General features: G+C 39.4%; 3 protein-coding genes across 7 annotated transcripts in view; all 3 read left to right on the top strand.

The window, feature by feature from the left end:
* The first annotated feature begins 102 nt into the window (after window positions 1-102).
* On the top strand, window positions 103-5,386 carry LOC146387718 (uncharacterized). The gene is made up of 5 exons (XM_084929552.1): window positions 103-2,255; window positions 2,415-2,559; window positions 2,639-2,781; window positions 3,104-3,211; window positions 4,507-5,386. The coding sequence occupies exons 1-5, from the start codon at window positions 2,180-2,182 to the stop codon at window positions 4,644-4,646; spliced, it is 612 nt and encodes a 203-aa protein (XP_084785678.1). The 5' UTR covers window positions 103-2,179; the 3' UTR covers window positions 4,647-5,386.
* A 2,284-nt stretch (window positions 5,387-7,670) lies between these two features.
* Window positions 7,671-10,169, top strand: LOC146387717 (uncharacterized). Its single transcript, XM_084927252.1, has 5 exons — window positions 7,671-7,770; window positions 7,925-8,078; window positions 8,159-8,316; window positions 8,680-8,769; window positions 9,604-10,169. The coding sequence occupies exons 1-5, from the start codon at window positions 7,704-7,706 to the stop codon at window positions 9,762-9,764; spliced, it is 630 nt and encodes a 209-aa protein (XP_084783378.1). The 5' UTR covers window positions 7,671-7,703; the 3' UTR covers window positions 9,765-10,169.
* Window positions 10,170-15,268: 5,099 nt separating this feature from the next.
* Window positions 15,269-24,825, top strand: part of itga7 (integrin, alpha 7) — a 34,683-nt gene continuing 25,126 nt past the window's right edge. For 3 of the 5 annotated variants that reach the window (XM_084929548.1, XM_084929547.1, XM_084929546.1), the window contains exon 1: window positions 15,270-15,798. In XM_084929548.1, coding sequence (XP_084785674.1) covers window positions 15,581-15,798 — 218 coding nt within the window. In that variant the 5' untranslated portion in view covers window positions 15,270-15,580. Of the gene's footprint in view, window positions 15,799-24,825 lie in introns of all 5 variants that reach the window. The other 2 variants (XR_014800313.1, XM_084929550.1) reach the window with 1 other exon arrangement.

Raw genomic sequence — 24,825 nt, 5'->3', positions numbered from 1 at the left:
GTTGCTGGTTGTTTAATTTTCAGTGTGGTGAATTTGTGTTAATATATTATCGACAGCTATGAAATGGGCGACAGACTCAAACGAAAGAAAATGAAGTGACATGTTGGTGAATACGTTTTAAAAATTATAAAATACAAGTTAGTTTGGGGAGTGAAAATAATGACTACACTAATATTTATGTTTAATGTATAATTTCAAAAGACTTCATATAATGGCATCTAGTCTAATTAATACAGGGTTATTGTTTAGTCTATATTATTTTATTATCTATTTTAGTATTTCCAGGGGGTTATTTAACACGTAAATAGGAAGGTTTCCACGTAGTTTGTTACAAATAGAGCTCAACATCAACCAGCTTGTTTAAGGGCTCCAGTTCTGACGTGAGTTTCCCATTCATTCTTTCTGTGAACTTTTCAGTGTGATGTTTCCCACTGATTTTGGTCCATATTGATATGACATCATCACACAGTTGCCACAATGATGCAACTTTGCTGCTCCATTGGAAACAGATCTGGTGACTTTAAGGCCGTTTGAGTACAACGACCTCACTGTCATGTTCAAGAAGCCAGTCTGAGATGACCTTTGTGGCCGAGCACGTTATCCTGCTGGAAGCAGCAAAAAGATGGGTACACCATGGTGGTGCTTAGATGGGCTGTTGATCACTTACTTGTAAAAAAAAAAAATCAAAGATCTGAGAGATGAGGAAAGGAGTTGAGTGTCCTGTGCTCTGCATCTGAGCTTATCATGGAAAACAGGCCAAGCAACATAACAGAGTTATGATGTGGATTTAAAGCTTCACGAGCCAGTCCTTGTTTTAGTACCAGCTAAACTAGTTTTCATAAAGTGGAACATTCAAAAATACATTTTGGCATACATTTAATAATGGTGTTTATGTGTGTGGTTGGTGGGAGTAAGGGGATGGGGGGAGTGTACAAGGATTTGATCTAAGAGCACAAGTGTAACCAGCCCAATCAGCGGAGACTGGGTGGAGACAAGATAAAAAACAAACAAACAGTAACTGGTTCAGAGGACGTTTGGGTGGAGCTGCTTAAAAGTATTCCATTCACATGTTGCACAACAACAGAAACTCACATTTAAACTGGTAATGTGAGACTTGGTTTTGTTCTGAGTATTCAGGAATTTGTTTTATTTTCTAGATTTTAGATGGTTTAATGAAGTAAATCTGGTTTGATTTCAAAGTCTTATATGGTATAGTAGCAGTCGGTAATATTGTGGTGTAAAGGAGTAAAGATAATAGAAGCAACCCAGTGACTACAGTACTGGTGTCTGTAAATATCCTGAATTTGTTAATTTATGTATTGACTTATCTAGGATTTGATGCTGTTTTAATTAAAAGCCCATTGTTCCTTCAGTGGGCTGCTTTCAGTCATTGTGCAAATATACTGTTTATAAGACTGGGGAAACCTGCAGTCAGCTGAGACTGAAGAAGTCACTTGGATGAGTGACAAAACGTTTCTCCCACTGAAAACGCTACGTCCAGATGAACAGAATCAACCTTTGGAGATTTAACTATCTGGATGATTGAGCATGCATCAAAAGAAAACATCTGGGATAAAATGAGCAATTCTTGCACATCTGTAAATGCATCATCAATGGCTACTGAGATTACTTCCTTATCAGGGAAGGTGATTCTTATCTCAGCAAGTCAGTGTCAAGCATGCACATAGTGCAAAAGGATGGCTCTGTACGCATGTAATAAAAGCTAAAGTGCAACTTTACTGCTTGACTGATGCATTTTAGCTTGTGGCCTCGATTGTTCACATCTGCTACCCGAGGAAAACTTTTGACTTATTTGAAACAAAAAATATGACCCCAAAATAATGAGGAGCTTTACTCTAATTCTAAGAAAGAATGGGAAGCTGTTTTCATTTCAGAAGTTCGGTATATGACTTCTTTAGTTCCCAAAAGCTTAAAAACTGCTGGCAAGAGATTACATAAAAAAAAAAAAATCTAACTGTTAGGATTAACCTTTGATTAATACACTTTGTACTGTTTTCAAAGGGTTTATTTGCGAGTAGTTGCATTCTGTTGATCATCTAGTGCTAAGTCATGTATGCTATTGAAGGAATGTTGTTGGGTTACCTTTTACAGGGTGTGACAGACACAAGTAGGAAGAGTCGTCCCTGTAAGTCAAGCTCATTTCCTTTTACACGACATCATGTCTCTTATAGTTTCGAGTGTCTTACCTTGTCTCGTGTGTCTTTTGTGTGTGTTTTTGGTCCCAGTGGAATCAGGTGAGTTTTTATTATGATATTTATTTCATCAGGCCTGTGATCTCATCGGTGTGTTTGTGTATTACTGTCTTCTGTCTTCCATCACTACAGTATCTGTCTACCAGATCTTTGGTTCAACTCTTACCCTCTCTTCACTTTACCCTCGTTCATGTCTTACAGACGACTTGTGCCAAAGCTATGTGGACATGTTCGGTGTCTCACATGATGCTGAAAAATGTAGCAAGTACTGCTGTGGCGCATGCAATCTAAGATACTGCTGCAAGGATAAGCCCAAGCAGCTAAATCAGGAATCCTGTTCTGAAAGGTGTGGTCTTCTATTTAACCTTTTTTCGTGATGCAAATGTGAGTAGAAATTAAAGCTTTTTTTCATGTTTTATTTGCAGTACAAGCCAAATCGGTCTGATTGTAGGAATCATCGTAGGGAGTTTAATTCTTCTGCTGTGTGTGGTTCTCATAATCTGCTGTTTGGCTCCTTGCTGCCTTTGCTACATGAAATGTCAAAAAAGGCCGACTCAAAGACAGATAAGTAAGTTGGTCACAGTTACAAGCAGTGACACTGTAATTAAGTCAGCATAGTATCCAGTTGTTTCTTGTTTGAAATGAGTTTTACTTCTTATAGACATGTACTGTCTGTTTTGTGAGATGTTATGTGCCAGACACCTTCTCAGTTGATAAGGTGGGATTTTGGGGAAGTTTTGGAAACAAGAAACAGTCTGATGCATGAACAATAAAACAGCAATCTGTCATTTTTAATGTTGGATTTTTTGAAAAGATTAGAAAAGATGGGAGTTTTCCCAGTTGTCTTTAAACTCATTTTCAAGCTGAAGTAAATCTCTGACTTTTTCCAGTTGTGATAAATTCCAACACACCTCAGCAGCCGCCCCACCCAGGCTACCAGGCTGTGCCTTCAGGCCCGCCCATGCCCACAGCTCCACCACCTTCCTACCAAGAAAGTAGTAAGTTGTTTCATTCTATTTTAAAACATAATAAATATGTCAACTGACAACTTTTCCCGTTTTTAAAGTTGGCAGCAAGCTTGGCTGATGACACCCAGGTGTTGATGAAGCTATGTATCTGTGTTTGTGCTGTGATTTAATATACACGCAAGTTGCCTTGCTGGTACGAGTTTGAACCCCTTTTGCTGCCTTCAAAAAGGTGCTGCAAAAATTCCTCAGAGATTTTGGTCCATATTCACATGACACCATCCCAATTTGAAAACAGTGAACTCACTATAATGTTGAAGGAACCAGTTTGAGATGATTTGAGCATGTGATAGAGGATGTTTTCATGCTGGAAGGAGCCATCAGAAGATGGAATTGACATAGTCAGCAGTTACATGGGTTCCGACATTTAACTGATAATGAATTTATGCTTAGGTGCCCAAAGTGTACCAGGAAAATATCCTGCATACTATTACACCACCATCAGCAGTCTGAACTGTAGATAAGGCAGGATGGATCCAAGCTGTCATGTTGTTCACATGAAATTCTGATCTTAATATCACAGTAGAAATTGAAACTCATCAGACCAGACAACGATTTTCCAAGCTTCTGTTGTTCAGTTTTGCAGAGTCTGTTTGAAATGTAGTCAACATTTCCTTTCCTTAGCCGAGACGAGTGGTGCGGTCTTCTGCTGCTGTCACTTATCTGCTTCAAGGCTCCAACATGCTGTGCATTCAGAGACGTTCTTGGTTGTAACAACTGGTTATTTCAGCTATTGTTTCCTTCCTGTCAGCTCAAAGCACTCCGGTCATTCTCCTAAAGAACTGTTCCTCACTGGATATTTTCTCTTTTTCCACCATTCTCTGTAAACACTAGAGATGGTTCCAGCAGATCAGTAGTTTCTGAAATACGGCGTGCTTAAACGCGTTGAGTTGCTGCCATGTGATTGGCTGATTACAGATTTGCATTAGTCACCAGTTGAACAGGTGTACCTAATAAAGTGGTCAGTGAGCGTAAATTTGACAGCATCATCTGATTGGCACTAACATAAAAGTGTTGCTACTTCACACAATTTCTGACTAATTTTCATTTAAAAACAGGAGGGAGCTGATGGTCCATTTGATCTATTAGACAGCACGTTTCTTTGTTCTGTTACGTGGATCAATACACAGTTATAAAGAAAATTATTAAATTTGTTGACTCTTCATACCATTTACTATTAAAATGTTCATATGGCCTAATGAGTTAGAAAGAATAATTTGATCAATAACAATATAAACATAGAAAATCAGTTTCTTTTGTCTTTTCAGCCAATCCTACTCACCCAGTGCTGTTCACCGGGGAGCCGATGTACCCTCTGCAACCTCCAAGCCAGGCTACTGCACCGCCACCATATTCAGAGGACGCTCAGCCAGCACCGTACAACCCTTCTCATAATCCAAGGCCTTAAATGTATACAGCTTACCAGACTGTTGCTACGCCACACTACAGGGATGAATGTATAAACAATGCTGTGTATGCCTATCCAAAACAATATTGTAAACCATGTTAAGTATGATAAGGTAGATTCTTGTTTAAAATACGTTTTTTAGGTATTTGTAGTTGCTACAAATGGCAGCCATGCCTATTGTGTGTACTGACAGCTGCTTTGTGTTGTTCCTGTATGGCCTTCGCCTGGGTGCTTTGCTCGGAACTTACAGAGCTTCCATTACTCTTGACCTTCAGTAAATTTTGTGTGTGTGTGTCTGTGTGTGTCTGTGTGTGTTGTTCCAATGCTGAGGTCGTCAAATGTGTGATAATGTTATTTTCTGGATTAATATGCTGGATTGACACTAAGGTAATCACTTCTAAGTTGGGTGGAACCCCATGTTTAAATCTGTCCTTAGCTTTCATCCAAATAAATACACAAAAAAAGATTGAACTAAGAACCAAAAGTATGTAATTTAAAGATGTCTAGAAATGAATGTGTATACCTTTGTATGCTTTTGTATTTAGTTTTCTTAGAAAAATACAATGTTTTTGTATCTGGTCCCTAATTGAACCTCGGCTCTCAAAGACATGTAAAATCTGTGGATTACGTTGTGTTTACATGAGGAGAGCTCTCAATCAGCATTCACACAATTAAATAAGTGTTCCTAATTTCTGAACATGTTTGTGTTGTTGCTTTTTGAAATTTTGCATCAGTAATGTTAATTTCTTTAACTTTTTACATGACTCAATGATGAATTTCTTATTCTTTTTTTTTTTTTTAAATCAAACAGATACCAAAACACACATATCGACTCAAATAAAAAGAGGACTATAACTACATGCTATTAAAAAGTGTATTAGTTAAGACTTTATTTAAATAGCATTATTCCACTTTAATATATCCTTTATAAACAAGCCTAAGTAAATCATTAATAACATATTTCATGTGTATGAAAGCACAGCATTGGACAGTTTAACTTATTTGTTTATTTCAGGAGCACTTTAAAACTGAACAGGAGCCTTTGTTGTCCTGTGTTGTGTTCACTGCAGATGGTGTTTGTATGACCACATCCCTGCCAGCTGGATATCTTTATTTTATTATGCTGTATCTTGTCTTGAAACGCAGTGAACAGTACTATTGAAAGAAACCAAAAAATACATTTAATAAAATTTAATACAAAAATAAAATAAATGAAACAAAACAAAATACTACGCAAGTCATAAGTGCAACCTGCCAGCAGAGGTCGCCCCTGCCCAATTTATAGTTTGTATGTAAAATAATAAAAGTATTGCAGCATGCCACACACAGCTGATTTCAAATGTGCAGTGCTGCGTAAGTGTTGAGCCAACCCTAATTTTTTATATTTTGCCAGGAACATGGGAAATAAGGTTTTTTTTGTTTTGTTTTGTTTTTTTATATTGATGGGGAGAACCTCTTTAAGACACTCTTCCACAGTTTCTACAATGGATATAAGATAATAAGATATATAATACAATACAATATATACAACAGTAGCTGAGGTTCTATGTACATGCATACCCAGAATGTGTTATAGATAGATGGTTGTACAAATATGCAAGAAATAAAGTTTTAGAGTCTAACTGCGCTCCTTCCTACAGCGAGGGTGTTTCAGTCTCTGACTAAAGGAGCCGCTCAGCACACTCAGACTCATGCAGAGTGATGTGGGTTGTGCATGATGGAATTCAGCTATACTAACATCCTCCTCTCGCCCACCACCTCCACAGACTCCAGAAGACATCCCAGCACGGAGCTAGACCTCTGCATCAGTTTGTCGATCCTGCTCCTGTCCTTGTCCGTGCATCTGCTCCCCCAACAGGTCACTGCATAGAAAAAGGCGGCTGCTACCACAGTGTCATAGAATGTCCTTGACAGAGTCCAGCAGACTCCGAAGGACCTCCGATATTGTCTGCCTTTTATCCTGTTTTCTCTCTGGATGATCCCACACCCACATAGCAAAATTGGTATGGCCCGGATCTGGCCCACACAATGTTCTTACACATGGCCCCTGCTTTAAAATTGTTGAGGTCCAGCATTTGTGTTTTGTGCTCTCTTCCCTCTTTTCTCTTTACAAAAACATCACAGAGAGGCTGACTCTTTCAAGAGTAAAGACGAGGAGGGATTCAATATGTGACAGACCAATGTGCTATGGAACACTTCTACAAACTGCTGCTAATAAACACATTTGATTACATTTGGTTTGATCTGACATACAAGTCAAAATTCAACAATTCAATACCATCACTTTCTACGGACTTAAATGCAATTTAAATGACTGAAGTGGCCTCAGCACATCGTGGCCAAACCGTCTCTTGGACTACAGGAACATATAGCATTAACCATTAACTGTGAATGACACTTGGAGGTTTTGGAACTACACATGGTGACTCTGAGATTACTTCCTTTTCGGGGAAGGACTTTCTTATTTCAGTAAGATGACGCCAAACCTCTGCACAGACTGCAGCTGGATGGCTCTGTAATGAAAACGTGTTGGTGCTAGACTAACCTGAGTAGATGTTTCTGGTACAATTTCACTTACTTCCAATGTAGATGGAGTCTTAAAATCTGAGAAGGACAAAGCTCAGGCAAAAATTACAGCACCCTAATGTTTTAAGAAATGTATCAGAATTTCAAGAGCGGGACTGCGCCTCCAAACACGCTCCTTCCGGTTCTCATCTATAGTTCTGCAAGCTGTTCATTCTCGTTTACGTACCCCTCCCTCCCCTTTTCAATTCTTTAACTTCTTCACTTCTATTTAGTACATGGGGATCTGCCGGCCCGGGAGTCCTCACCAGTCCCCTTCAAGGCCTTCCCCAAACCGCAGCTCAATTCATGTCCAACCTTTACCTACTAGAACGCTGTCAAACCTAAAATGAGGACGTAAGCCGAGCTAGTGAAATGTGAAGTAAGGAATGTTGTTGGGTTACTCATGTACAGGTAGGACAGACACAGAGCCCTATAAGCAGCCATCACTCCACAGTCAGGTTCATTTCCTCCTTACACTGCATCACATCAGCTATGCCTTTGAGTATCTTGTCCAATCTTGTGTGTGTTTTGTGTGTGGTCGTGGTCCCGGCTGTATGGGGTGAGTTTTATTTTTAATATTTAAAATAACAAAGTGAAAATAAAATATCAAGCTAAGTCATCTTAATTCTCTATTAGTGTCTTTGTACAATATCTGTCTGCACTGCAGCTTTAATCTCTCATTCTCACTTTGCTTCAACATGTGTGTCTTACAGCTGATCACTGCCAAAGTTACTGGGACACGAACGGTGTCTTCCATGATACTCAGGAATGTGAAAAGTACTGCTGTGGGGACTGCAGGACAAAATACTGCTGCAGTGACATAAAGTACAGCTTTACTGAGAAAAAACAGGAACTCTGTTTCAGAAGGTGTGCTCTTCATTTTAGCCTTTTTTCCCCTCAATGCTCCAGAAATGAGTACAAACTACAGCTTTTTTTTGTATTTGCAGGTCTGCTCGAGTGAAAAGAAGCTATCATGTAGAGTATGTGGGAATAGGGGTTCCTGTTCCTATTCTCGCATGCACAGGTCTCATAATCTGCTGTGTGACTCGTTGCTGCTCCTGCTGCAGGACATCCAAAAAGAAAAATCCCAGTCGAGAATTGATCAGTAAGTTTGCTACAGCTGCAAGCAGCCACACTGGCATATTATCCAGAAGCCTCTTGTTTGAAATTATGTTTAATTCTTACAATGGAAAATGGCTGTTTGATGAGCTTTATGTGTTAGAGCTCTTTCCAATTGGGATGGTGGCTTACAGGAATTCTTGAAAGCAAGAAATAATCTGATACACAAACGCTCATGAAACTGCAAACTTGTCAGTTTTACAGTTTGTGCAGGGTACATAGTAAGACACAAACACATTTTTTATCCCCATTGTCTTTAAACTTTTGATTTAAAAGTTCAGTTGTAATGACGGGAACATCAAAATTTGCTTTCATTTTCAAACTACATGAAATCTTTCGCTTTCTCTAGTGTTAACCACTGTAGTTAACACGGTCTATCAGCCTGTACCAGCAGCCACACCCATGCCCACAACTCCACCACCCTCCTACCAGGAAAGTGGTAAGTTTTTTCATTACATTTTAAAACACAATAACTACGTCAGCTCAAACGTTTTGGAGTCTCATTGAGAGAAATTGTTAGCAAACATGGCTGATGTCACCCAGGTTTTGAGGCTAGTCATCAAATGAAGCTAATAATCTGTTTTTGCTGTGATTTTAACACATATTTGATGGCATCTGATTTCCATTATTGATACAGTCACACCAAGGGAAACCAAAATTATTACAATCATGTACAAAGAACTGGTGATTTTATTGCCTTTGATCTGATTGCTTCCATGACGGGGACCACGTCTTAAAAGCAACTTTGGTTTGTGAAGGCAACAATAAAAGGGCAATAAGAAGTGAAGTCTGTCTGCTAGCTGTCGGTAAAAGGGGGTCAAATTGCCAATAACATGTAATCTGATAATGTGGTGATAATCAACTCTGTATACACAGAACTTCACACTAAAGTGACTGCAGGCAGTCCAAATCAGATTGTTTGAGAATGAATGAATTTTACTCCAGTGAGACTAAACTGTAACACAGGAGTGGTTTTTCTTACCATTATGTCAACGTAATGATGCTTTTAAAAAGACAAGTCAGAGGGTAATACACTTTTATTTGATCAAGACATAGAAAGCTCAAACAAGAAACTAAAGGCCTTTGTCATGGACCTACACCAAAATCCAGTAGGCGTGAGGACTTTTGGAGGACCAGTCCCATTTTTTTTTATTATGTAGCATATTTCAGACTTCAAAAGTATATTCAGTAAATTTGTTTACCTCCTTTGTTCTTTACTATTAAAGGCATACTTAGTAAATACAAACAATATATTGCTTATTTGTCTTTTCAGTTCCATTCACACAATCGCAGCCAATGAACTCCTTTCAACGGGTCAGCCAGCCTTCTGCAGCAGCATTACATTCAGATGAGCTGGAGGAGCTTGAACCTTGTCATAGGCCACAATCTGTAAAAAAGGCTAAGATCCAAAAGAACTCATCTATATACGTCTAAAAAGGGACTTCATGTTCCTGCCTAAGATACACGATAACACAGAGTTCAGAAATATTTACGCGTGACTGTGCTAATGCTAAGAGGGTAGAGTTCGTAAGAGAGTATAATACCTCACCATGAGCAGATAATCATTGTGAACAAAGTTAACAGCTGCTTACAAAGTCATGTCCTCTTTGGATGTATTGCTATTTATCCGGGGAAGCAATGTTGAAGTGGTGACTGGTAGATGTACAGTCTCAGCTCTTTTGATGAGTTTTATTTAGTTTTGTTTTAGTTTAAATGGGTTTGTATGATTTATTGTGAAAGATATAATAAAAAAACAACTTCTGTATATTATATTGTGATGTGCTGTGATTGAGCTACATGTTTTTCTCTGTCCAGATGCTTAAATAAATATTCCATTTACAATGTAAATTATGGACACTGATTTTTGTGTTGTTCATTTAGCAGTAAATGAAGAAAATATAACATTTACATTTTTTAACGGGTCCATAAAACTACACCTGACTAATGGGACTAATTGGTTTGGTGTAATAACGAGAGGACGGTTGGCAGTCTGTGGTCTGACGGTTGGCAGTCTGTGACGACCCGTCTATCTGCAGAGAGCATCTGCTGTCACACGGGTGCGGTGTCAATAATATGTAGTACAACTAGTCTGTGGGTTACTTTTGTTTGTGTTGTTGTTGAACCGTCAACTGTGGAGAAGAGCTGAAGTGAAACCAAAAGTTAAAACTAATGAGAAGTATTCAGTCTCTTTACTTTTCATGCAGTATTTTGTTATTTCTCCTATAAATGGTGAATTCTGCTGTTGCTCGTTTTTCTGCTCTGATCTAACTGTCAACAGATCAGCATTCGACTGATTCACAGCATCATCCATGTCGAGCAATGTACAGCTGAGATGTTACATGGGATGATGTTTGCGGTGAGCGAGTCGACCTCTCTCTGTACAGACACAACTGTGGTAACATAAATTAAACACCGGCAAGTTGATTAAAAGCTCGCTGCGACCACTTAGCCTGATTGGGTAAGTGAATCCAGATAAGGGAATTCTGGGAATGAACTTTGCACTGGTGTTATTTCTGTATTAGCTCTGTCTGGGACCTTTGCTCTGATACTTTTTCACATTCAGTAGATTTTTTGTTGTTCGTTATTCTAGAGCTGAGCCAAACATTTATGTCTCAATTTTACATCTAGTGTAAATTGGATTTTTCTTGCTGGTGCTTTTACTGCCGTGACTGTTAGTGAACTGTGGCTCAAACAACATTTTTCTGTGGCTCAAACAGAAGCAGTAATATATATTATATGTAATAATAATAATAACAATAATAATAACAACATAACCTATTATAATAATATAACCTCCTGGATGAGAGTCTATTCAACACTAAAGATGTGATTAAAAATCAAGCTTGTACAAAAGCATACAAATTCAATTCATTTCTGAAGAGTTATAACTATTATTATCGTCTCTGCTTGTCTTTGTGTAAAAATCACCTTTAAAAAACCACTGTAAAAAGCACAAAACACATATAACCCTTTTAATGAGCCAGGTACACCGGTTCAACAGCTGTTGACAACCTGATGATGTGACAAAACTCACATCATGCAAAACTGGTTTCTTAAATATGAATGGTCGCCACAGCCACCAGGTCTAAATCCAACAGAGCACCTTTGGGAAGTGGTGGAAGATTTACATCATGGATGAACACAAATCTGCGATTCTGTCATGTCAATACGGACCTGAGTCTCCAGTGCTTTTTAAATCTATGCCATGAAGAGTTATGGCAGTTCTTAAGGCAAAAGCTAGTCCAGCACTGTACTAGCCAGAAGTATATAATGATGGTAAAACTCAGATATACTGCACGTATATATAAAAAATCTAAGGCAAATCATAGTCTTCAATTCTATTCAATTCAATCTATGTAATTTCTTCCATTCCCTTCAATAAAACATTAATAAAATATCGTTGCAATCCAGCTGTTTTTTATCACTGCAAATGCAGCACACACACACACGCACACACACACACACACACCTGCACACATGTATATATATATATATATATAATGAAGAAAAAAATAAGGCTTAATAAAACATCTTACTTGAATGAATGAATCAAGTTTAGTTTTTACATCCATAAACGTGTCATTACATGTTTTCACCAGTACGAGAAAAGCCTTCCCAAAGTGCACCCAGACAGATATAGCCAGAATGGGCATGCTTGGTTTTAATCCCATGATAACCAGCACCAGCTCCCTCTTATAGCATCTTACACTGTCCATAAATCAATACAGTAATAGTGCTGACTGCAGCAATCTCAGCCATTGAAGCAATGTGGGACTAAAACGGGAGAAATGACCCTGACTGTGTGCACTGCTGCTGCAGTCTACTGTCTAAAATAAGCTCTCTCCTTGGAGCGTGGCTCAGACTGCTAATGAGCACTAATGTGGGGATGCCAGTGTCGTGGATAGTGTGGCAGATAATCTTTACAGCCAGCCAGCTTCACTGATTTCTTTCTCTTCGTCTCTTTCTTCTTCTTTTTTCCACTTTCTTCTATCTCAGACTCTGAGTATGCTTTGTTCTGTCAAAAGGCATTCTTGTCTGGCCTCCCGCCCGAGCTGCCATTAAGATATTTCAGCATTTTCTCCACATCCCACACCCACATTTTTCCTTCTGTTCTAAGTTCTTCTGGTATTTTTATCTCAAAATGAAGCAGCTCATCTCTCACATAATAGACAGAAGGAACACTGCTTCATTGAATATAAAACCACCTTTTGATCTGGTGTTAGATAATAATATCTGGGACTCTTCAGTGAACCAGTGAGCTGTGTGTGGGAGCTCCGGCTGACAAAAGCACAAACTCCCCAGTGCCGGCTCTCGCTGTGGCCAAAGTGCTTCAAACAGACACCGAACTTTTCCAAATGGAAAGAGCCACAACAGCCTCCATGTTTTTAAATCAGCTCCATTTAAAATAACTGCTAGCAAGTTTCCAACATTATTTATATTTTGGTGTTTTTCATTACAGATGAGTGCGCATTTCCAATTCACGTACAAAAGATGGAAGTCCCTTTTAAAAAACAAAATATTCTATAGAACTGGTTCAGTTTGGCTGTTTGTGTTATGGTGGATGCACACGAAACCGTGTTTGGGCCCAGGCCAGTTTAACTGGTGTTCATAATTTAGAGTTAATTCAAATAAGAATGACCAAAGTTAATGTCACATGTGTACAAAGAGAACGGAACCAAAAATGAGGAAACATCATCATCAACTGTTCAGATCCAGATAAACTTCTGAATTTATGAAAGGTATTTCTTGCGGGCAGTTTACAACTTTACCCTTACAGTATTTGATCCTTTTGACTAAATACACTAAAAATATATACTTTACTATTTAATTCAAATATATAAATAAATAAAATAAAATAAAATGTTGTCATGCTAAAAAAAATGAAGGTGGTCTATGGTGAGCAGAGTCGAGGTTATACCTGGTAAACATGAGCATGTTAGCATGCTGCTGCTAGCAACAACAGAGCATATCCTGTGTGTGGCATAGATAACTGTTCATCCAGGATTAGATTAAATGAAAAGCAGTTACTATGTGTAACCCTCAAGTTATAATGACCAAGTAGTAGTTGTTATACAGGAATACTTGTTGTATTTATCTTTGTCGTACCAACATGGTTTCTTTAATCTGTCATGCAAAAGGCATGTTTATGTCTTATTTTCTGATTTAGAGGGGATGTATTGACTGAAACAGCACTTGCCTCTGAAAGCCTCTGTCTGTTCTTCCCTGTAAAGATCAGAAGAGGGATGAATATTTTAAATAACTGGGCTACAAACATTCTCCAGATATCTCTGAAACAGCAAATTCATCCTTGGCCTGCACGTCTCCTCAGGCTGATTGAGGACATCTCTGATGCTGTTAGCCAAGATTCACTGTGAAATATTTTCAAAGGGGAATATTAAAATAGATTCTAAGTCTATTTAAAAAATACTGACCTCACACAATTGTGCTTCCATTAGTCTTGCCACAGAAATGGGATAGTTCCTTTAAAAAATAAATTAAAGCATCTGTGAAAAGTTGTTGAAGATGTTTAAAAATGTCTAGAAAAACTCAGGTATAAACATCTTTTTAGGGCAATAACTCACTTGAATGTTAAATGTGCTCATATATGGGATCATTTTTAAATACCTCATAAGGGCAGCAGGGGGCAGAGAAAGTTTAACAGCAGGTTCATGAAGCTGGTTCACGATGCCAGCAGGTCACATGAGAAGAACTGAGCCTCATCCTGCTGGAAGCTGGTGTATGTAGACACTGATAACACTACCACAGACACTAATCCTAAGCTTGTTTTAAAGTTGAAGTCACACTGACCAACTAGTTTAATCAGCAGGATGATATTTGACTTTGATCAAAATGAGCTAAAACTCTTAATTATAAAAAGGAGCTGTTTTATAATTACTTTATTCTGGATTTAAGCTTTAAAACTGAAACAGTTGCCTTTTTTTCTTCCTTTTTCCTTTTAGTGTATTTGATTGCAGCTCAATCACTGATCCTTGTAAAAAGTTACACTCTTCTGTACACTGTATGTGTTAACTTGAATATATCCAAAATGTATATTAATTATGTTAATATTTAGCTTTCTGTCCACATAAAAAATATATATTGCGTCTAAAATGGCAACTTTGAAAATCCTGCTCAACCCACATTAATGCGTCGTCACCTTTCACAAATCTGAACGAACCCATCCCGACAGACCCCCCCTCCCCACGGGGAAACAGGTCCTAAAAACCTGTAAACTCATTCCAAGAATGCCACCTGTTTGTGTAATTAATGTGCAACTGTTTGCGTGACGTTTATTGTGTGGACAGTTGAGGTGACACACTGACAGCTGCGCGCAGATTTGACCTCAGAGAAACAGAAATTTGTGTGGGTGTAGTCCCACTTTGTTAGAGGGAGTATCTGCTGCTGAGTCCCTGTTGGCACTGCTTAGTCACAGTGCATACATTATTCCACTCTGTCTTTTCAGGAGAGCTAAAGGCCTGAAATAAAGTTTCCTGGGTCACTGTGCACATTTCTGCCCCTTTTGTCCTCCAGATACCTTCCAGAGATGTCGGGGCTTTAAAGCTAAAAGAACATTGAGTTTCTTGTATGCATTAACTTCTTAAGTCTCAATATTGTACCCCAGTTTCCCCCTTTATGTTACTCCAATGTACATGCACCTGCAGCAACAGGTGGTCACAGAGGGAGGCACTTTGGAGCGTGTGAACTCAACAGATAAAACAGTCTGCTGTCTTTTCACCCGCTCTCGCTCTGTTCAATGGCCTCCAAGTATCCAGACAACCTTGCCTGGTATTTTGGCACAAGTCCCTTGAGTGTTGATGTCAGCTGAGAGAGGGGAGAAAAGGAGGGAAGGAGGGAGGGAGGAAGGGAGGGAGGAGGGGATGAAGGCCTGAGAGAGAGAGAGGAGGGGGAGGAGTGAGCGGGCTATTCAAGGCACTTGTCCTCTGTCTCCCTCTGAGCACAGAGGAGGGGGAGGCGCACATGCATTGAGGGAAGCACACTTGCACACACGCATAGTAGTAGCAGCCGCATTTTCACAGGCTGCTCTTCAGACTGACAGCAGCAAACGGAGTTGAGAGGCAGCGCAATAGAGCGAGGGAAACAAGGCAGGCATCCAGAGAGGAGAGCAAAGCAGAGGAGGCTCACACAGGGTTTCCCCTTACTGCCCTTTGGCTCTCTGGGACCCACAAAAGGAATCTCCTCTGTGCTCTTCTTGAGCTGAACTTGCTTTGCCAGAAGACCTGCACCCCACTATGGCAGCCCTGGTGGGACATAGGAACCCTTGTCCCCTCTCATCTGATTCCTCTAAACTGTGGACTACCTTTATTTTGGGTGTGTTGACCCTTTCGAGTCAAGTCTGGGGCTTTAACTTGGATACTACTCACACACTGCATAAGTTGGGAGACCCTGGCACCTTCTTTGGCTTCTCTCTTGCGCTTCACCAGCAGCGTAATCCAGACCCTCAGAGCTGGTGAGTGTGAATGCGGCACTGAGCTCGTCCTGTGTGTCCTGTGTGTTTCTGACTCAGTTCAAATATGTGATGTCTTGTGTGCGCACCTGCTTCTCATACAAAAGCTCATCACGAGTTCATTCTTAGGGATCTAAAATGCTAATGCCAACACAGTCAGCATTTCTGCACTGCATCAATTTGTCAAATCACTGCGTTGCTGCAGTCGTTGCTTATGTGCAGCGTCTGCACTGAGAGGAGAGTGGATGAGAGCAAGCTACCTGAATCAGAAGTGAGGATCTGATTTCTCTAAAAGGTAGAAGAGTGTTTTTAAGTCATTCTCTTGGAGGAACTCATGTCCCATGAAGTATAGAGTGAGGAGTGTCCTTCAGTCTGTCTGGTTGTGCATATGAACCCAAAGTTAAGCTGTTCATGTGTGTTTGCTCTCTGATCTGCTGTTTGCCAGCAGCTGTTTTGATGAGTCTTCCAGTGTGACCGGAACACTCACGAGTCCTGTTCCAATCCTCCAGCAAGTCATGAATAAATGATAACAACAAGCCTGCGTGCAAATCTTTGGACATGTTTACGACAGGACCGCGAATAAGAGGCTGCCTAAGTTTAGCTGTCTGGAAGCTTTGTGGTTAATATTGACGAGGTCTGTTCCATCTGATTTGGTGGTGTATTTTCTTTTAGTCATGAATTTGGTGCTGCTTTTTGTCAAACAGTCTCTGCTTAGATTAATACAGTGCACACTATCTGGTGAGATTCAGAAGCTTAAGTAAAGTTGCAGAATTGCAAGAAAAATCATGCATATAAAATAATTACATATATCACAGCACTCTGTATTTTATAAGATCCTAACAGAGAAGAATACACATGTATTCCAAATCTTAACCAACAGTTGAACTATAGCTGTAAAATAAATATAGCAGCGTTTGAGGTAATATCTTCCTCTGAAATTTACTGATTTATAAATGTAATGTTAGCTCCAAACCCCAAAATAGCAAATGCAATGTTCATGTCACATGTCTGGTATAAAGTAAAATTAATGTTTAAGGATGAGGGAATTAACTTACTACAAGCTCCTGTTTTGGAGCTCCATATTTAACTGCGGGCTGCTTAGTTTACCCGGGCTGGAGTCACCCTGTCGCCTGGTAAGACCAGGGGAATGACATCAGACACAGTCATGTCATCCCTCTGAAAACCAGCGTGCTGTCCAGCAGCATTCCTGGGACTTATTTTAAAAAGCAACTACCAGAATACTCATTGTATCACTGACTGCTGTGTCCTGAGTAAACAAGGGATAAGACTCCAGCAAAACTGTCCATCAGGGATGTTAGAGCCAGGAGACAGTCAATAAAACTCTGACCTGATGTGCTGATGTGATGATGCATCTACTGGAAGAGAGTGGCGTGAATGATGTTGCTGCCGGAAAGTACTTTGTGTTTGGATGACTTTATGGTGATTTCATCCTCAGTCGGTCTGTGCAGATGACTTTGCAGGGTGTAGCCAGCCAGGGTTTTAGAAATATTGAATAATGGGGCCCAAAACAATTTGACTATACACAAAGAAATGTATTGTATTACAAATTTTGTCAACTTTCAGCTTTGTTACTCTACATTTTTTCATGAACACCAATGTCCTTTAAAAGTGTTTAGCTTAAGAAATGAAATCATTAGGCCAAAAGGTAAAGCAGCATTTTATGCCCACTTTTGTGGAGGAGAAGCAGTCTGAGAACATTCTGCCATTTCAGCAAGTTGACAAAACGATTTTAGAAAAAAATATTATTTTTAATAATGGCCACACTGACAAATGCAACGCTTTTAACTCTGTTTTTAGTCTTTACCGTCTCCTGAAGAAAATACACGACTCTTTAGCCGCTCTCAGTCCACCAGCTACAGCTGTGTCTGTTAACCTCCTAAGACCCGAACTCTTTCATGGCATTTTTAATTTCTCTTTGCTATTTGGGCTGATTGGGACCTGATGAATATAAAAACAAAGAAATACCAGATTTTTGTTTTTGACAAAAATAAGATCCACATTCGTTTTAAATTTTGCTAGAACAGTGGCAGTATAATGTCTTCGTAAGTGGATATCAGGCCCTTGTAGAGCAGAATTTAGTATTTTGGTCTAGACAACCCAAAATGTGATGTCCACATATGTGGACGCCAGTTCTAGGAGGTTAAACAACTTGTTCATGAACTTATTCCCACAAGCACTTTTTTTCTAAGCTGTTTATAAGCGCTGCCTATCTAACATTCACACATGCATTCACACTCCGATGGATGCATTGGAGAGCAACATGGGGTTAGTATCTTGGATATTTGGATATGCAGACTGGAGCAGACTGGGATCAAACCACTAGCCTTCCAGTTAGTGGGTGAGCTACCACCTGAGCAACAGCCAGTAGTGATGTGATGTCCACATATGCGGACGCCAGATTAAAAATGCACAGAAACTCACTGCACTTAAAAACGATGGGTATGGTTTGCAGAAACAAATGCTCAGGAGTCAAAATCAGATATTTTGGTAATACAATAAAATTTTATTTTCTTTGTAGTCGTTTGAATTTAACATGTAATAAAATGTGACATTAATGTGTTAATAAGCCCATATTAATAATGTATTCCACATTGTTTTTACCTTAATTATTGTGTGATAATTAAATGTTATGACATGGTTATTGCCTCCGTCTTTAAACCACATTATAACCCCACTATTACCATATTACTTTAGAGCTGTAGCAAGAAATACTACCAATACTTTTTATCCTTCTCAGAGTGTGTTCTTGGATCACCAACACAAAATCATTCTGTGCCATTCCGCATGCTTTTAAGTCATGTTTTAATTAGATTTGAGGTAAAATCATAAATTGCATTAAAATAAAAATGCTATTAGGGGCTATGAGACTTTTGGAATTATGTTTATTAAAATTAAAATGGCTTTCAGCGGGAAATGGAAACCATCTAGTGTGTTACACTCTGGACAATCCTGACATGTTGTTTTTAGGAACATAATGAAAACATAATTCTTCCATGTATCTTGGTGGGAAATTCTAAATATTAGAGGTTTTATTGCCCCTTCAGAGATGTATTATTCAGAAGCAGCACAATAGTTATGCTTCCTGTCTGAATAATACACTTCCATTAAGCCTTATGATAATTCCCTCTGTGTTATTACATTTCCTATTTGGTAGTTTAGTCTCCAGCCCTCGTGAAGCCGTCTGCCTGAAACTTATTGTAATCAGATGCTACTGACTCACTTTCTTTTTGTATGATGAGGGTTTGGGTTACTGTCACCTGTGGCCATAATGTTTTACAGTCATTGTGTGTTATGTCACTCTATTCGACTGAGAAAATGATATTTTTCTTTGATGCTCTGTGCTGTGCTTACTCATGATTAAATCATACTATAAAGTAATGCGAGTGCTAATACAGATCAACGTAGTCATACTGTCGCCCCTGAAAGAGTTTCACTGCCAGCGGCTTTGGAGTTTCACAGTTTATCGGAAGCTCAGCAAAGATCAGAAAAGGCAATACTGTTTGGAGTTGATACCGCGTACACAATGACTGCCTTTTTGTTCAGTTTTGCACCATCAAACCTTGCAGCTTATTTTCAGTATGGCAGTAAAGGTCAACCCATGTGACACAATATTATCATACTGACTCACATACTGTGAGGACAAGCAGGTCGTTGACACGGCTGAAGTAAAACTAGGCCACAGTTTAGAGCCTTTTGTAAACCTTTGTTTTTCTTCCTGAGCACAGGCCAAAGCTTAAACGAGAGAATTTCATCTTTTGCTGCTAACGCCAAACAGAGGATGAGACTTGATGGGTATTTGAGTCTGAGTTATGTGTACATCTGCTATTTTTAATGCTAAGAGAAGTGCTTCTGCTATTAGTGTACTGCCTGGTGAAGACAGGAATCTCCCTGGGCTTGAGCCCCCCACTGCCTGTTTACCTAAATTTAAATAATAAATATCTTTACGCTGTGGTAAGTCTGCCCAAAATAATTAAGAAAAAGTTATTCCTATAAGACAATATGCTCTAAGGGCATATTGTCATAATTCATTAATAATGTACAGATTTCTCAGTTTCAGAGTGCTTAACACATGTCCAGGCACAGCAGTCCGTCTTTGCTAATCCTATATAGCTTGCTTTTTTCACTGAAATATCTGTAACATCACTTGTGCATTATCAAATTCCATCAGTCTATATCAAAGTCCAAATCTATATAATAAATCCATATGCTGCAAAGCCACACATCATTGACAATACTGTTAGACTGTGATCTATCCTACAGTTGATTTACAATTGACTGCGTTGCAAAGCATTCATAGGAAAAGTAATAAAGTCTCAGGTTGCAGTAGGGGTCATGTTTACATGTGGTACTGCTTCTGAGAGTAGGCACAGTCTGTCTCAGTGCCTGGGGGGGCCACAGGTAGCTGACATAGTCACAGACATCGTGTCTGGAGTTTGGTTTCATTGGCTGAATATGAATCCAAAGCAATGCTTTCTGAGGCCGAACAAATCCTCCTCTTGAACCGAAGGCGTGATTAACACCCTAAGGAAGACTGGGACATAGGGGTGATCACATGCTGAATTCCAAAGGCATACAGAGTTTGCCAGAGAAGAAGGGTTTGACATTTTGGGAAACATCCCCATGTACTTTGTTGTTCTGCTTTGGAGAAGAGAAAACATCATAATTTCTAAAAACATCATAAAACCTACATAGGGATTATAATTCTCATTCTGATTTCAGATCTATACAGTAAATGTACCGAGCAACAGATTAGATCAACAAACACTAAAAACTGGGGGAAACAGGTAGTCTGTGTCTGACCTAATAGATAGTCACAGTATTGTGACTGCCTGCCACACTGCCGAATCGTGACGCATCCATTGAAGTCATAGTGAAAATTTTAAGTGGAAAGTGGAACTTGTGCCAACATCTGCTCAATGTCTTTAATGAATGACTCAACACAGGAATTTGCTTTATATAATTAGTAATTATATTTGTTAAGGGGCATCTACACAAGAAGTGATTCAAAATGACATGATGATCAGCAACTGTATAAAGTCACTGACTTTAAGTGATAATGGGTGAAATGCATGCTAGTGACAGTTGTTGGTTATCAACACTGAGGTAACCAATTAAAGGAGCTACCACCGAAAGCTAAAGATACCATTAACTGATATACAACAGGGTAATAAATACATTTGAGCATTACCATGGCAACAAGAGCCAAGAAGGTCATGACCAACTGTCTTAGTAATGAGCAACGACTGAATCGCTTCATGTTTGGATGTCGCTTGAGAGAGGATCTGACCAAGAACTTTCCATCTGCCTCACTGCCACAGTGCGCTCTTTGCTGTAAAACCACTGTAAGTTATGGCCAAGGAGACAATGTCACTGTCACAGTGATGTTTTCTGGAAAAAGCTACCTACCACCATATAAAGTGTGTAGAAAGACTGAGTTTCCATTTCATGGGTTCAATGAGCTGTTCACTGACAGATTGTTACTGCAAACCAAGACAAGCTAGGGGTGCATTGTTTCTCAGTCTTTCACTGTTTGTCACCTCATTTCTGTTACTTCTGTTAGTACTCCATGTGTTAAACTGTGCACACTAGAAACTTGTGGAAACCTTAGTGAACACTGCAAGTTATGCACTTATCAGAAATGAGGAACTTCTATAGTGAAGACAACAATTCAAACAGCAACACATGATCAATATCTGTTAGCCGCCCTGTGTTGATGACGTGTCCTTCTCCTACTAGCTGAAAATTGTTTGGCGGCCCCTCACCTTCAGCTCAACAGCCAAGATCAGTCTTCCACATTTTGGACAATACTCCTGATTTTATTTTATGAATTATGACTCATTCACAGTATTCTCCATCCCTCCCTGTGGTGTTTCATTCACATATATATCTATAAGTGTTTTTAAAGAGGACACAGCAGAACTTCTTCACACATTTATTATACAAAGAAGAATTCATGGGTGCTCATTTACATTACAACAGGCAGATAAAAGCTGCTTTTTCACCCTGGCTTAAGAGTTTAGAGTGAAGCGTCCCCCGTTTCCCCTCCCTAATTCAATTCATGATTTCTTTTCCCGCTCTCTCTTCCCCCCCCCTTTAAGTTGATCCCACAGTAACTTTCTCACTAAATCTCCCAGAGGCCATTCATGTGAAAGCCTCATAAATGTAAGAACTGTTGCAGTGCTTATTTATATGAGGGATCAGAAAAAGCAAAGGCTATGCAGCACGAGCTTTACAGTCTCTCGTGCACATACACTCGATTAATGCCCTTTTTTCTACCTCCCAATCATTCTCTGTCTATTTAGCATTCCTCTGTTCCTCTGCTGGACTGCCTGGGCTTGGACAAAAGCTCGGTGGGAAGCAGCACTGCCTGGTCCAGAGCTTTCAGGAATATTACTTTGCAGACTGCGTGCACACTGAAAGCTGATGCACAATCTGCAGCGTCAGGCTGAAACATACAACTTGGATCTGATGGAGGCAGTGCTGCAGAAACTGTTTCTGCATCTGCATTTCACAGTGAACAGATAAAATCTTGAGGTTACACATATATGCTTTTAATTTTAAACATTTTGTAGCATTAACTGCATAAATAATGATCTGTAATTTTTGACTCTGACCTTTTGCTTTCCTTGATTTCCGATAAAAATCTTAACAATACGTTGAGCTGACCCCAGCACTCACTTATGAAAACGGCACGATCTGAATGTGGGGGAGGTGTCGAGGGTCTGATGGTAACGGGACCTGCAGGGATGAATAAATCATTGAATGCCTTCTCTTTGATTAAATGTGTGTGTGTGTGTGTGTGTGTGTGTGTGTGTGTGTGTGTGTGTGTGTGTGTGTGTGTGTGTGTGTGTGTGTGTGTGTGACTGATAAAGAAGCAGTTTAATAAATCACCTAGATAGTAGCTCGACTTAGAACTGATGGGCCTCTGATCTGTGTCCAGAAACACACCATGCCATGCAAACCAGACCAGAGCAGGAAATTATGAGAGATGTTGATGCTTTTTGTTTGGAATTATTAAACTAGATTTTCAATTAAATTTTTCAATTTTGATGGCAGTGATCATATAAAGTGAATGTTTTATTTGTTCTTTAATAGATAATTGTTGCAGTGTCGTACAGAGACTTGCGTCAGTAATTTCAACAGATATGAGCTGAACTGACGAATCTGACTTACAATGAAATGCAGAATAAAAAGTCACCGTGCTTTGAAATTGCCCCACTATTATGTAAGTTGAAATGTAGTGTGTTGGGTAAGTTTATGCATCACTAAAATTAAACAGGTTTCAATATATAAATGAGCTGTTACATATATGAATAAACACATATGACTAATGGGCTTCCTAATATGTGATCACAAGCTTTTTTGGGATATTATCATTGAAATGACTGTTTAACTGCTTTTGGTTCACTATATTCTGTAGATTCGAGTTTCCAGAGAGCCCAGACAGCTTATGCACCAAACTACCAAGAAACTGCAGTTCAGTAATGAATTAAAGAAAAACAATGACAATGGGAAATAAGACACACTTAAAATTAGCAGTGGAATTTGAGAACCCTAATAGATAAGTACAGAGACGGATCAATACATGTATGACCAGCTAATGGCAGGGGTGGGGGACAAAATGAGAATATAAAAGGAACAGACAAGGGATGGTATAGTACCCGAGGGCCATTATTTACCCATCTATGCCCCGAAATGGCTCTTCATTCATTGATCAGGGGGGCAGGTGGTGAGTTTGGGGGTTGTTAAAAATGCATGTGCAGTGAGGATGGGGTTACCAAGTACTTCAAGAACCATTTCTGCCTCTTCTTACTGTCCTGAGAGTCAGCTAAAAAAAACCAAATCTTATTTTTTTACATTAATGCACCACGATTGTGATGTTCACATACAGGCAGGACGTTGAGTCACATCCGTGGGCAGTGAACCACAATATCCCAGAGGAGATTTGCAGGAACTGGCAGCTGTTTCTGTCTCTCTCTTCTTTTGCAAATTATTGAGTAGTGCCCAACTCTCTGCTCGTCTGCCCATACTGGAAATGTTAAAACAGGGTGATTCACAACTCGGTCACCTCGCTCTCAGCTGTTGTTTTCTCGTCAGCAAGAAACTGGAGTCAGGTGTTTACACAAAAAGTGCCATTTGGCTCAAGGTTCACGAGAGTCGTCACCTTGGTCGACACTGTTCGACAGCCTGTGTGTAGGCCTGTAATTCACAGTCTGCGTACTATCTGCATGAGTATTAATGCATTTTTGAGCCATTTATACACACGATAGCATATATTTTGTGAATGTGTATACAAGTGTGATGCGTGAGTCTGTGTATTTCCAGGTCAGAGGTCATAGTCTTACTCCAAGATAACAACAGAAGGTCTAAAAAGCCTCTGGGCCCCATGCTGATCTTTTATAGCTTCTGTCTATAGAGCAGCAATCTCACGCTGCTCTGTTGTGGAACGATGTTTGAGGGTGTGAGCACACAGATTCAGAAGCACTAGCAATAATGCAATGAAACAAAACACTGCAAATATTTGCAGCATATTTGAGTCATTTCACAAATGTGATTATGCTATTAAAGCCCATGGCTGAAACATTCAGAGAAAAGGGTTGGGCTTCAGATAAAAGTACCTGCTGTTGCTCTTTAAAATGATTAAATTTACAAGCGTGAAAAGTGCCAGTGCTTTCTCTTTCTAAGCCAACAATGCAGGGCTTTGAATTCAGCTCCCTGCAGATGTTTGCATCTTCTTCTTCACTGCTGTATTGGTTTGTTTACAGACTGGCACTTTGCTATTGCCATGTCAACACTTTCCATCCCAAGTATTTCTTTCACAACAAAGAAAAGGCACCCTTGTTTTTAGCACGAGTACTAGTTAATTTATGAGAATATGAATTTCATTGTAAGGGTTCGGGGAATTTTTTTGCCGAGCCACAGAGGAACACGTGATCCTTCAAGAGGAAGATGGACACTACCAAAATTGGTATAAACAATTTAATAAGCTGCAAGCGCGTGGGGACCAAG

Source organism: Perissodus microlepis, chromosome 5, assembly GCF_051167445.1.
Source record: "Perissodus microlepis isolate ML-2025 ecotype Zambia chromosome 5, ASM5116744v1, whole genome shotgun sequence".
In the NCBI taxonomy this organism is placed as follows: Eukaryota; Metazoa; Chordata; class Actinopteri; order Cichliformes; family Cichlidae; genus Perissodus; species Perissodus microlepis.
This window is presented reverse-complemented; position numbering and strand designations above follow the sequence as displayed.

Excerpts from the sequence above, each read along its gene's own strand:
- LOC146387718 (XM_084929552.1), top strand. The coding sequence starts at position 2,180 with ATGTCTCTTATAGTTTCGAGTGTCTTACCTTGTCTCGTGTGTCTTTTG. Across the intron at positions 2,256-2,414 it reads TTTGGTCCCAGTGGAATCAG|ACGACTTGTGCCAAAGCTAT; the intron begins GTGAGTTTTTAT and ends CATGTCTTACAG. Across the intron at positions 2,782-3,103 it reads GCCGACTCAAAGACAGATAA|TTGTGATAAATTCCAACACA; the intron begins GTAAGTTGGTCA and ends GACTTTTTCCAG.
- LOC146387717 (XM_084927252.1), top strand. The coding sequence starts at position 7,704 with ATGCCTTTGAGTATCTTGTCCAATCTTGTGTGTGTTTTGTGTGTGGTC. Across the intron at positions 7,771-7,924 it reads CGTGGTCCCGGCTGTATGGG|CTGATCACTGCCAAAGTTAC; the intron begins GTGAGTTTTATT and ends TGTGTCTTACAG. Across the intron at positions 8,770-9,603 it reads ACCCTCCTACCAGGAAAGTG|TTCCATTCACACAATCGCAG; the intron begins GTAAGTTTTTTC and ends TTGTCTTTTCAG.